Genomic DNA, 13,916 nt, shown 5'->3' on the forward strand with positions numbered 1-13,916 from the left:
AAACACCTGCAGAGTAGGTATGCAGTCTTATTTCCAAACTGAGAAAATGCAAGGAGTGGCATATACTAAGTGCCACCTAAATCTTTTCCAACATTAGTTTTTTAAAAGAACAAACTTTTCCCTAAAGACCCGCGATCAAACTCTCCTTCTGAATAGCAGTTTAAAATACAACCTCCTATACAAATACCCTTTCTTCGGAAACAGGCACTAATTTACTCCTCACAGCAATCTGGTGTCATTTTTATCGACCGAATGCGGAGAACTGCGAAACAGGAAGGTTTGCTCCCCGCAGAAACTGCAAACAAAATTCCTCTCCGGACAACACAGGAGGGAGCCCAGCAGCAAAGCCCCGCACTCCCAATCCTGCCGGGTTCGCCCTACCTGCATCTCACCACCACCTGGATGTTCTTTCCCTTCTCCTCTTTCTTCTTCGCGGAAGAATTCGGCTGGGACGCCATGACGATCCCCGCGCGAAGGTCAAGGCCTTGCTGTGGACTCGGGAGCTGTGGGGCGCGGAGGGGCCCTGCGGTCGGCGAGGCCCGGGCGCCCACCTCCCCCGCCGGGTACTGGCGTGGCCGGGGAAAGCCACGCGAGCAGCTCGACGTCTCCGCTCTCCACCAGGGGCTCTGACTGACCGAAGCGTCTGTCCCGCACTAGCGGGACCCTCGGAATCACCAATATCGTCTCCGCCCGAAGCCTCGGAAACAGAGCAACGACTCGGCGCCTCAATTTGAAAAAGGAGCCGAGACGCCGAGCCAATAGCAGCGCCCTGGGCGCGCGGGGCACCATGGGACGCGGTGTCGTCACCAGGGCACCCGCCCTCGGGGCGTGGCCCGCGGGAAAGTAAAAAGCTGGTCTGTCCTTCCTCTCCTGCAACTCAGTCCGATGGGGGAGACGCGTGAGTAAACACTGTGACTCTTCAACATGACCTTGCCCAAGTTACATAACGTCTGTAAACCAAGATTTCCTCATCTTCAAAATGGAAATAATAGCAACCATCTCAGAGCGTTCGGTGAGAATTGAGCTAGCGCGGGCAAATAGCTTAGACTAGAACATGTAGTGTCAGGAAAGCTGGCCATGATTATAATTATTAGCGGATTGGTACGACAGTATTATGGAAGCACAGAAGAGAGAGGTCCAAAGCGAGCCCCTTTCTCGGAGGCAGCGTCCAGAATAGCCTTGAGTAACTAGGAAGTGTTAAGAAATAAGGTTACCACGAGTACCAAATCGCGATGAAAGGGGTGTTAAATGTCACTTTTAGGACTCTGAATTTATCCTTTAACTGATGAGAAGATGTCACCATTAAATGATTCCAAGCAAAAGGCAGTACCGCACTTGCCTTTTCGGACTACCATCCGGAACGACAGACGCAGGCTCAGGACGCGCTTCGCTCCCTCTACGTGGCGCCGCATCCCCCCTCCCCCGGGGCGTCTCAAGGAGCTTGACCCTGCGCCTGCAGCCGTCAGCCTACAAATCCCAGCAGGCACCGCTCCCTGGGCCCCGCCCCCGCTGGGTAACCTCTGGCTTTCCGTAGATGTACTGCGAGCGTCCTGGCGCTTTTGGGGTGACTGGACAGCTTCAGGTGTAGGACCTGGGCGCAGGAAATACTGAATCATAGGTCTATGGCGTAGTCGGCTCAAGGAGCTGAGCTTCTGGGTCACACGGCCCACAGGAACCTAGGTATCATTTTATTTTTTTAAGGGCCAGATGGAATGGGAAACTCTCAGGCGCCTTTTGTGTTCCTCTAGGTATTAACCTCCTGCATTCCCCCAAGGAGACATCCCAGTATACAGCTCGGATAGCTGAGTGTCAACTGTTATCTATGATGGCTCACCAGCATCTCAAAGTGGACCTGTACAAAACGAAACTCTTTATCCCCCTTTCCGCCACCCTAATCCTCATCTGGACCCATGGCACTAACCAGACCTTTGATTCCTTCGTCCTCAACCACGTCCAGTACACTCCTGTTGGTTTTACTGCCTCTGCCATCACTCTAGGCCAAGTCTCTCTCTTTTTTTTTTTAATTTAAATTCAATTAATTTCAGAGGTTGAGTTCAGTGATCCATCAGTCTTAAATAATACCCGGTGCTCATTACATCACATGCCTTCCGGTCCATCACCCAGTTAGGCCATTCCCCCCCAACCTCCCTCCCCTTCAGCAAACCTCCAATTTGTTTCCTATATAAAGAGTCTCTTATGGTTTGTCTCCCTCTGTGATTTCCTCTTGTTTTATTTTTCCTTCCCTTTTCCAATAATCCTCTGTTTTGTTTCTTAGATTCCACATGAGTGAGATCATATGGTATTTGTCTTTCTCTGATTGACTTATTTGGCTTAGCATAATACCCTGTAGTTCATCTATGTCGTTGCAAATGGCAAGATTTCGTATTTTTTTTTATGGCTGAGTAGTATTCTACTGTGTGGTGTGTGTGTGTGTGTGTATACCACATCTTCTTTATCCATTCATCTGTTGATGGACGTCTGAGCTCTTTCCATAGTTTGGCTATTGTGGACGTGGCTGCTATAATAAACATTGGGGTACAGGTGCCCCTTTGGGTCACTACATTTGTATCTTTGGGGTAGGTACCCAGTAGTGCAATTGCTGGGTCGTAGGGTAGGTCTCTTTTCAACTTTTTTTTTTAAAGATTTTATTTATTTATTTGACAGAGAGATAGCGAGAGCAGGAACACAAGTGGGGGGGTTGGGAGAGAGAGAAGCAGGCTTCCTGCTGAGCAAGGAGCCCGATGCGGGTCTTGATCCCAGGACCCTGGGATCATGACCTGGGCCGAAGGCAGATGCTTAACGACTGAGCCACCCAGGCACCCCTCTTTTCAACTTTTTGAGGAGACTTCATTCTGTTTTCCAGAGTGGCTGCACCAGTTTGCACTCCCACCAACAGTGTAAGAGTGTTCCCCTTTCTCTGAACGCTCACAACATCTGTCATTTCTTGTGTTGTTGATTTTAGCCATTCTGACCCGTGGGAGGGTGTATCTCATTGTGGTTTTGATTCATATTTCCCTGATGCTGAGTGATGTTGCGCATTATTTTATGTGTCTGTTGGCCATCAGTATGTCTTCTTTGGAGAAATGTCTGTTTATGTCTTCTGCCCATGTCTTGATTGGATTATTTGTTCTTTGGGTGTTGAGTTTGGTAAGTTCTTTATAGGTTTTGGATACTAGCCCTTCATCTGATAAGACATTTGCAAATATCCTCTCCCATTCTGTCAATTGTAGGCCAACCCTCTCTTTTCTGAAACACTGTCCTTAACAAGTCTTCCTACATCTGCTCTTTTCTCCTCTCCCCACTACATTCACTCAGCATAGGGAAGGATCCTTTAAAAGAATCAGACCATGCCCTTCATTTACTTTTTAACCTCACAATAGCTTCTCATTGAACTTTGAATAAAATCCAAACTCCTGACCATGTCCTGTGAGGCCTTCATTATACCGCCTTTGCCTATACCAACATCAACTCCAGCTACTAACCACATAGCTCACTACCATGCTCCATAGCTTCTAAGTGCTCTCTTGTAGCCAGGCCTTTGCAATTGCTGTACCCTCTGCCTGTATCTCTTTTAGTTTGGTTCTTTGCATGACCTACTCATTCTTATCCTTCAGAGCTCAGCTCCACTTTCTCTTTTAAAAGGCTTTTCCTGGCCACCCTATCTTAAGTATATTACTCCTGTTTCAAGACTCTGTTTATTTCCTTCATAACACATATTACAGTCTGTGATTACATTGTCAATGTATTGTCTCTCTACTCTGCTAGAATGTAAATTTCATCAGAGACTGTGGATTGTCTTATTCAGTGTTGTTTTCTTGGTGTTCTTTTTTTTTATTTGAGAGAGAGAGAATGAGAGATAGCACGAGAGGGAAGAAGGTCAGAAGGAGAAGCAGACTCCCTGCTGAGCAGGGAGCCCGATGTGGGACTCGATCCCAGGACTCCAGGATCATGACCTGAGCCGAAGGCAGTCGCTTAACCAACTGAGCCACCCAGGCGCCCCTTCTTGGTGTTCTTTAACACAGCCTTACACAAAGTAGTCACTCAATAAATATATGAGGGCTGGAAGGAAATTACTTAACCTTTCTCTACTTTGTAGTTTCCTTATCTGTAAAATGGAGATAATAATGATTACTATTATTGTAAAGATTAAAATAATAATGTGTATAAAGTGGCTAGTACATGGTAGACCAAAAAAAAAAAAAAAGCTAATTTCTTCTTTTTTTCTCAGGAAATACCTAAACAATGTTTATATTAACAGTCATTTGGGTCAATGCAAGAAATTCCAGGGTCTCCATTTGGTAATAGTTATAGCTTCCATTTATCTAGAGCTACAGTGTGCCAGACTCTATGAAAAGTTTTGTATGAATGATCTCATTTAATCTTCAGAACAATTCTCTGAAGTAGGAACTATTATTTCTCACTATTTTATCAATACATAGGTCAAGTACGTTTATTGTCTGTACTCATACAGGTAATAAGTGACAGAGAAGGAACTCAAAGTTCTTTCATTCCAAATCACACGTCGTTCATTAACTGCTATCTCCCCCACCTATCTTTTCTTGTTCTCAGTGCACATGCATTCACTTTCATCCCACCCTTGTTGGGTGCTTGACTATGGTCCAGGCAGTGAAAAGATAGGTTGTATTATAGTTCCTGCCCTCAAGACTTCCTAAGTCTAATGGAGAGAGCCAGGGTCTAATGGACATTTGTAAGAGTTTTGTTACACCACACAGGTGGCTCTCTCTGATACGGTATTTTATACTGCCCCAGTAGAGCCCAAACTACTCAAACTAATCAACACTTCTCTCTTGAAAGTCTACCTATGATTAGAAAATAATTTTAATAGGGGCGCCTGGGTGGCTCAGTCGTTAAGCGTCTGCCTTCGGCTCGGGTTGTGATCCCAGGGTCCTGGGATCGAGCCCCACATGGGGCTCCCTGCTCCGCGGGAGGCCTGCTTCTCCCTCTCCCGCTCCCCCTGCTTGTGTTCCCTCTCTCACTGTGCCTCTCTCTGTCAAATAAATAAATAAAATCTTCTAAAAAATATTCTAAGAGTAGTTAACCTGGATTTCACGAAAGCAACATCACTGCCCATGTGTTTGGTCTGGCATTTTCCTTTCAATAGTGTGTGTACTTCTTATATAAGTTAATTGATTTTTTAAAAATAAAACATGGACATTGTTCTGAGATTTAAATAGTATAATAGATTAAATAGATTTAAATAGCCTAGGTGGCTCAGTCAGTTGAGCATCTGCCTTTGGCTCAGGTCATGATCCCAAGGTCCTGGTATCAAGCCCCACGTCAGGCTCTCTGCTCAGCTGGGAGTCTGCTTCTCCCTCTTGCTCTCCCTCTGCCTGCAGCTCCTTCTGCTTGTGCATGCTCTCTCTGTGTCAAATAAATAAAATCTTTTTTTAAAATAGTAGTAATTGGCTTATAACAAAAAGGTATCCTTACCTTATCCCACTCCAATCCCTCCAGATCTCTACTCCAGAAGCAACAACTTTCAATTTGTTTTAGCTATTTTTTCTAGTATTTACAGATTTCCATTTTTGTAAGGAATTTGTATCTACTGTTATCTTTTGATTACTCAACTTTAGACTTTATTTATTGACTATTTATTATGGAAGATAAGGATTTAGTTATCAAATGTTATGATCCCCTCTACTTTCCCTCCCTCATACATCCAATATTACAATGTTTGTTAAATCAAAAATCTATATTTAGGTTATTATGCCTATTCATAGCTGAGCATTTCAGACTAGTGAGATTATGTTTTCTTTCTTTTTGTCTATCCTAAAGTTAATAACTGCCTAGTTTTGTTTGCTTACTTTTCCTTGTGCATTTCCAAATTCTTCCTACAGCTCCCAATGGTCTCTCACTAAAATTTTTCGCCAATTCAATGCATCAGAAATCTATCAGTTTCAAGTTGTTTCTAATTGGATTGCTTATTCTCTAGGCCTGCAGCCCAGCTGCCATCCCCAGGTTTCCTTCTTTCTTGTCCCAGGAGTTCCTTTTGCCTTTTTCCTGGGTTGGATATGTTTTCTGGATTTCATTTGTGTTTTTTTTTCTTGGTTTACTCCATTATTAAATGGATCACATCCTGAAAAAGAGTGCAGAGGAGATAAATTGCTTGAGAACTTGCTTGTTTTTATTCTACCCTGACATTTGATTGCTAGGCAGATTATATGGAGAATTCCAAAATATAAGTATTTTTACTTCAGATTTTTTTCAGGGGGTGTGTGTATTGGTTCCCTATGGCTGCTATAATAAATCTCCACAAACTTGGTGGTTTAAAACAACAAATTTATTTTTTCTTGCACAGTTCTAGAGGCTAGAAGTCTAAAATCAACTGCAAAACTGTCTGGCCGTTCCTAGACTTACCACCTGAACCGGCAATTCCACTCTTAAGTATAACCACAGTAGAAATGAAAACAAATGTCACATAAAAATCAGTATGCAAATGTTCAATCAATCACAGTATTATTCATAATAGCCAAAAAATAGATAAAACCCAAATGTCCATTCTTTCACAGTTCTGGAGGCCAGAAGTCTGAAGTCAAATTCACAAGGTCAAAATCAAGATCTCAGCAGGGCTGGGCTCCTCTGGAAGTTCTAGGGGGAACATCTGTTCCTTGTGCCTTCCAGCTTCTGGTGACTGCTAGCATTCATTGGCTTATGGCACATCACTGCAATCTCTGCCTCATTGCCTTTTTCCATTCTGTGTCGAATCTCCCTCTGACTCTCTCTTACAAGGATACATGTGATTACATTTAGGGTTTACCTGAGTAATCAGGGATAATTTCCCCATATCAAGATTCTGGTTTTTTTTAAGATTTTATTTATTTATTTGACAGAGAGAGACATAGCGAGAGAGGAAACACAAGCAGTGGGAGTGGGAGAGGGAGAAGCAACCTGAGCCACCCAGGCGCCCCCCATATCAAGATTCTTAAGCCTATCTTCAACGTCCTTTTCTGCTGTATAAGGTAACATTCACAAGGATTAGGAAGTTGATGTCTTTTGGGGAGCCATTCAACCTACCATAGGAAAGAGGTCATAAAAATATTTATTCAGCTGCTGTGCTGTTAAATGTCTTTGTGCTGATAAGGATCCTGGATTTATATTCTAGTGGATTAAAAATAGGGCTTTCAGGGCGCCCGGGTGGCTCAGTCGTTAAGTGTCTGCCTTCGGCTCAGGTCATGATCCCAGGGTCCTGGGATCGAGCCCTGCATCGGGCTCCCTGCTCAGCGGGAAGCCTGCTTCTCCCTCTCCCACTCCCCCTGCTTGTGTTCCCTCTCTCGCTGTGTCTCTCTCTGTCAAATAAATAAATAAAATCTTTAAAAAAAATAAAAATAAAAAAATAGGGCTTTCATTAGCAATGAAAAAAGCTAAAGCAAAGACCCCTAATAAGATTAAATGTAGTTATATTCTGTTCTCTTATCAAAAGTGAAAAATTTTCTGTGTGCTGTCATTCTGGATGTCTAGCTGTCAATGGTTTTATTGTAAATCCAGTTTTTATCCATCAGAAATATAATCCTCCAATATTTGTATAATTTTCAGGGGCATATAATTTTTTAAAAAGATTTTATTTATTTATTTGACAGAGAGAGCACGCACACAAACAGGGAGCAGCAGGCAGAGGGAGAGGGAGAAGCAGTCTCCCCATTGAGCAGGGAGCCCAGGACCCTGGGATCATGACCTGAGCCGAAGGCAGACACTTAACCAACTGGGCTATATAACCCCAGGGGTATATAATTGATTTAGATACTTGTGGGAAGTCATGAAACAAGGCTAGAGTAGGAGATAGTGATGATTCATTAATTGCACTCATTAATCACTTCAGAAATAACTGAATTTTGAACTTTGAAAAGCTCTTTTACTGATTAAAACAATCATTAAAATAATTGTTCCGCAATTAATATTTATTCTATAATCTATAATCAATAATTGTTCCAAAAATACTTTTAAAATCTCAATGTGGAGATACTATCTCACATTCACTAGTATATTAAAAGCAAAAACAAAAAAAAACAACAGATAATAACAAGTGTTGTAAGGATGTAGAGAAACTGGAATCCTCACATTTTGCTGGTAGGAATGCAAAATGGTGCAGCCAACTTTGCAAAACAGTCTGGCAGTTTCTAGATTTACCACATGACCTAGCAATTCCACTTCTAGGTATTCACTCAGTAGGAATTAAAACAAATATCCACATAAAAATTTGTATGCAGGGGTGCCTGGGTGTCTCAGTCAGTTAAGCATCTGATTCTTGATTTTGGCTCAGATCATGATCTCAGGGTTGTGAGATTGAGCCCCATTTGGCTCCGTGCTGGGCTCTGGGCTGGGCGTGGAGCCTGCTTAAGATTCTCTCTCTCCCTTTCCTTCTGCCCCTACCCCCTCGCTCATGTGCGTGCGTGCTCTCTCTCTCTCTCTCTCCCTCTTTTTCCCTCTCTCTCCCTCTCAAAAAAAAACTTAAAACGGCGAATTTTGTGGTATATGAATTATATCTCAATAATAAAAAAATTCAATGTGATTTTTGTTACTTGAAATGGAAATACTGCTATCTTCTCTCTGTAGTGATTCATTTTTAAATATAAAAAGTGCTGGGTCTGGGGCTCCTGGATGGCCCAGTCGGTTGAGTGTCTGACTCTTGGTTTCAGCTCAGATTGTGATCTTGGGGTGGTGAGATCAAGCCCCATGTCAGGCTCTGAGCTCAGCATGGAGTCCAATTGAGATTCTCCCTCTCCCTCTACCTCTCCCACTCGTGCACTCTCTCTCTCTCTGGAATAAATAAATAAATCTTTAAAAAAGGTAAAGAGTATCAAAAGCATATGTGAGGGACACCTGGGTGGCTCAGTCGGTTAAGCAGCTGCCTTCAGCCTGGGTCATGATCCCAGGTTCCTGGGATCCTTGCTCAGCAGGGAGCCTGCTTCTCCCTCTCTCTCCCTCTGCTTGTGCTCTCTCTGTCAAATAAATAAAAAAAAAAATCTTAAAAAAAGTGATACCATATAATAATAATAATAAAAAGTGCTGGGGTGCCTTGGTAGTGCATTCGGTTAGGCGTCCAACTCTTGGTTTCAGCTCAGGTCATGATCTTGGGGTGGTGGGATTGAGCCCTGCCTCCAGCTTCATGCTCAGTGTGGAGTCTGCTTGAGATTCTCTTGCCCTCTCCCTCTGCCCCTCCCACTTGTGCTCTCTCTCTCTCTCTAAAATAAATAAATATAAAAAGTGCTTTTGGCAAAAAAAATTAATTTAGACACAAACCTTACACCCTTTATAAAAATTAACTCAAAATGGACCACATAAACATAAAATATAAAACTGTAAAACTCCTAGAAGGCAATACAGGAAAAAGTCTAGATGACTTTGGATTTCGTGATGACTTTTTAGATACAACGCCAAAAGTACAATCCATGAAAGAAATAATCAGTAAGTTGGATTTCATTAAAATTAAAATTTTCTTTTTCTTTTTTTTTAAGATTTTTTATTTATTTATTTATTTATTCATGAGAGGCAGAGGGAGAAGCAGGCTCCCAAGGAGCAGGGAGCCCGACGCGGGACTCGATCCCAGGACCCTGGGATCATGACCTGAGCCGAAGGCAGACGGTTAACCATCTGAGCCACCCAGGTGCCCTAAAATTAAAATTTTCTGCTCTGTGACAGATACTATCAAGAGAATGAAAAGACAAGCCACATACTGGGAGAAAATTTTAGCAAAAGATGTGTTTGGACAATTATACAAAAGATGCAAAGAACACTTCAAACTAAAAAATAAGAAAACAACGCAGTTATAAAATGGGCCCACGTTAATGGGAGGACTCCTTTCACAATGTATACATACATACATCACCACATTGCACATTTTTTTAGATTTATTTATTTATTTATTTATTTTTATTTTTTTAAGATTTTATTTATTTATTCATGAGAGACAGAGAGAGAGAGGCAGAGGGAGAAGCAGGCTCCCAAGGAGCAGGGAGCCCGATGCGGGACCCGATTTCAGGACTCTGGGATCATGACCTGAGCTGAAGGCAGACGCTTAACCATCTGAGCCACCCAGGCGCCCTAGATTTTTTTAAAAGATTTTATTTATGGGGCGCCTGGGTGGCTCAGTCGGTTAAGCGACTGCCCTCGGCTCAGGTCATGATCCTGGAGTTCCAGGATCGAGTCCCGCATCGGGCTCCCTGCTCAGCGGGGAATCTGCTTCTCCCTCTGACCCTCCCCCCTCTCATGTGCTCTCTCTCTCTTTCATTCTCTCTCAAATAAATAAATAAAATCTTTAAAAAAAAAGATTTTATTTATTTGAGAGAGAGTACAAGCATGAGTGGGGGAGGGGCAGAAGGAGAGGGAGAAGCAGACTCTTCACTGAGTGCAAAACCTGACACGGGGCTCCATCCCAGGGCCCCAAGATCATGACCTGAGCTGAAGTCAGATGCCTAACCAACTGGAGCCACCGAGGCCCCCCAATTTTAAGATTTTATTTTTTAAGTAATCTCTACATCCAGCATGGGGCTTGAACTCACAACCCTGAGATCAAGTGTCGCATGTTCCACCTAGTGAGCCAGCCAGGTGCCGCCACATTGTACACTTTAAATATAATTTTGTCTGTCCCTTATATGTCAATAAAGCTGGGGAGGGGGCTGGCAACCAGGCCAAAGACGTTTACAGAGACCTGAGCAAAGAAGAATACAGATGGCAAATAAACATGTGAAAGATGCTCCACATCATGTCATCAGGGAAATGTAAATTGAAACAACAACAAGATACCCTACATACCTCAAAATCCAAAACACTGACAACACAAAATGCTGGTAAGAATGTGGAGCAAAAAGAACTTTCATTCATTGTGGGTGGGAATACAAAATAGTATGACCACTTTGGTCGTTTCTTACAAAACTAAACACATTCTTATTATATAGTGCAGCAATCATGCTCCCTAGTATTTTTTAAAAAATTTTTAAAGATTTTATTTATTTGACATAGCAAGAGAGAGAGCACATGCAGGAAGAGCAGCAGAGGGAGAAGCAGGCTCCCTGCTCAATCCCAGGACCCTGGAATCATGACCTGAGCCAAAGGCAGACGCTTAACTGACTGAGCCACCCAGGCATCCCTCCCTAGTATTTTTTTTAAAGATTTTATTTATTTATTTATTTGAGAGAGAAACAGCATGAGAGGAAAGAGGGTCAGAGGAAGAAGCAGGCTCCTCACTGAGCCAGGAGCCCGATGCGGGACTTGATCCCAGGATTCTGGGATCATGACCCGAGCCGAAGGCAGTCGCTCAACCAACTGAGCCACCCAGGCACCCTATGCTCCCTAGTATGTACCCAAAGGAGTTTTATGTTTACATAAAAACCTGCACACAGATGTTTAGCAGCTTTATTCATAATTGCCAAAATAATGGAAGCTACCAGTATGTTCTTCAGTAGGTGAAGGCATAAACAATCTGTGGTACCTCCAGACAATAGAATTTTTATCAGCACAAAAAATGTGATGAACAATTAAGCCATAAAAAGACATGGAAGAAACTGAAATGCATATTATTAAATGAAAGAAGCCAATCTGAAAAGGCTATATACTATTTTATTCCAACTATTTGACATTCTGGAAAAGGCAGAATTATGGATACAGTGAAAAGATCAGTGGTTGCTAGGGGTTGGGGAAAGGAGGAATGAATAGGCAGAGCACAGAGGATTTTTTTTTAGAGAGAGAGAACAAGAGCAAGTTGGGGGAGAGGGGCAGAGGGAGAGGGAAAGAGAATCTTAAGCAGGCTCCATGCCCAGCACAGAGCCCAATGTGGGGCCCGATCTCACAACTCTGAGCCCAAATCAAAAGTCGGCTGGCTGCTTAACTGACTGAGCCACCCACACACTCCTAGCATAGAGGATTTTTAGGGCAGTGAAAATGCTATGTACTATACTGTAATGGTGGATGTATGTCATTATACGTTTGTCCAAACCCATAGAATGTACAATACTGGAGCCCCATGTCAGGCGGGCTGCTTGAGATTCTCTCTCTCCCTCTTCCTCTGCCCCTCCCCCCACTCTCTCTCTCAAATAAATAAATAAATCTTAAAAAAAAAAAGAACATACAATACCAAGAGTGGACCCTAATGTAAACTAAGGACTTTGGGCGATAATGATGTGTCAATGTAGGTTCATCCACTGTAATAAATTGATGGTGGGTGAATATTGATAATGGGAGAGGCTATGCATATGTGGGATCAGGAATATATGGGATATCTATATACCTTCCACTCATCTTTTCGGTTAATCTAAAACTGCTCAAAAACAAACAAACATAAATAAATAAATAAAGCTATGGTGCTTGGCTGGCTCAGCCTGTGGAGTATGTGACTCTTGGTCTTGAGATTATGATGAGTCTGAGCCCCATGTTGGGTGTAGAGATTACTTAAAAATAAAATCTTTACATTTCTAAAAATAAAAATAAAGCCTTTAATCCCTTGGAGAAAAAGGTTCTAATCATTTCACAGAGCTTTATTCTTACCTTGACAACAAAGAGGAGCATTTTTATTATTTTTTTTTTTTTTAAGATTTTGTATTTATTTATTTGACAGAGAAAGATAGCGAGAGCAGGAACACAGAAGCAGGCCTCCCGTGGAGGAGGAAGCCCAATGCGGGGCTCGATCCCAGGATCCTGGGATCATGACCCGAGCCAAAGGCAGACGCTTAATGACTAAGCCACCCAGGCACGCCAAAGAAAAGCATTTTTAATAGGCATCCTACTATCTTAGTACAGAATTGCATTTTATTGAAATATAAATTTGTGTTTTGTTCTTCCTGTATTTCCTTTCAAGCAAGTAGGTAGGCCTTTCTGAATAATTTGAAGGATGACAAATGTTTGCTACTGTCTTGGACTTTCTATTTGCAACCTTTTGGAAATTACTAGTAATCTGGAGAAATGAGTGTTTTATATAACCCACGAACTCATTAGCATATTTTCAAAAATATTAGTTTATACCCATGATTATTACTAACACTTTATGTTTTTAAAATTTACCCTAATAATTATTATAGTAGATATGATTTTATAATCACAAACATGGGTGGTTTGTATAAGAAATATCAGATATTAAATATGATCCTGAAAAAAAATATGACCCTGAGTTCTTCTTCTACCTGGAAACATCAGTCTTGATTACTATTACAAATCCCTCCCACATTCACAGTCTGGGATATGAAGAGGTCCAGGGGTTTTTCACACAGAAGAAAACGTGTGGAGAGCTTTCCAGGTTTTGATTTATACAAGTTACTTCTGAGATGCCTATTTGTACAACTGCAAGTAGTTCCTAAAGACTGGGAACTCTGTGGCCTCTGTGCCACCATTAGGGCAGGGCATTTTTGCCCCAGAATTTTGAAGACAGTGTTTTCCAGTTTCTGCTACTGCTGAGAAGTCCAAAACCATTCCAATTCCTGATCATTTGTATGTGGCCTTCCTCCCCCACCCCCCACTTTGGAACCTTAAGCAATCTGCTCTTTCCCTTCAGTGTGCTGAAATTCTGTAATGACATGGCTTGGTGTGTGTCTACTTTCATCTATTGGGCTGGGCATCTGGTGAATTCTTTCAGTCTGGCAACTCATTTCCTTCAGTTGTGGGAAATGTTTTTAAATTATTCATTGAGGACACCTGGATGGCTCAGCCGGTTACGTGTCTGACTTTGGCTCAGGTCATGATCTCTGGGTCTGGGAATCCAGCTCCAAGTCGAGCTCTCTGCTCAGCAGGGATCTTGCTTGTCTCTCCATCCCTCTCCCATCTCATGCTCTCTCTCTCTCACACAAATAAATAAATAAAATCTTTTAAAAAATAAATTATTCTACTTGTTTTCTCTGTTCTTCCTTTCTGGAAGTCCTACGTGTGGGTAATAGATTTCCACCACGTAGTGATTACCACTGTTAATGTTTTGA

At 42.3% G+C, this 13,916-nt stretch overlaps 1 protein-coding gene across 1 annotated transcript in view; it reads right to left on the bottom strand.

Moving 5' to 3' along the window:
- KIF11 (kinesin family member 11) overlaps positions 1–699 on the bottom strand; it is a 44,090-nt gene extending 43,391 nt beyond the window's left edge. The window contains exon 1 of the mRNA XM_028098435.2: positions 382–699. Coding sequence (XP_027954236.1) covers positions 382–458 — 77 coding nt within the window. The 5' untranslated portion in view covers positions 459–699. The remainder of the gene's footprint in view (positions 1–381) is intronic.
- Positions 700–13,916: the final 13,217 nt, after the last annotated feature.

This window comes from Eumetopias jubatus, unplaced genomic scaffold (assembly GCF_037043125.1).
Source record: "Eumetopias jubatus isolate StellerSeaLion01/CBP00866 unplaced genomic scaffold, mEumJub1_p1.0 scaffold_17, whole genome shotgun sequence".
NCBI lineage: Eukaryota > Metazoa > Chordata > Mammalia > Carnivora > Otariidae > Eumetopias > Eumetopias jubatus.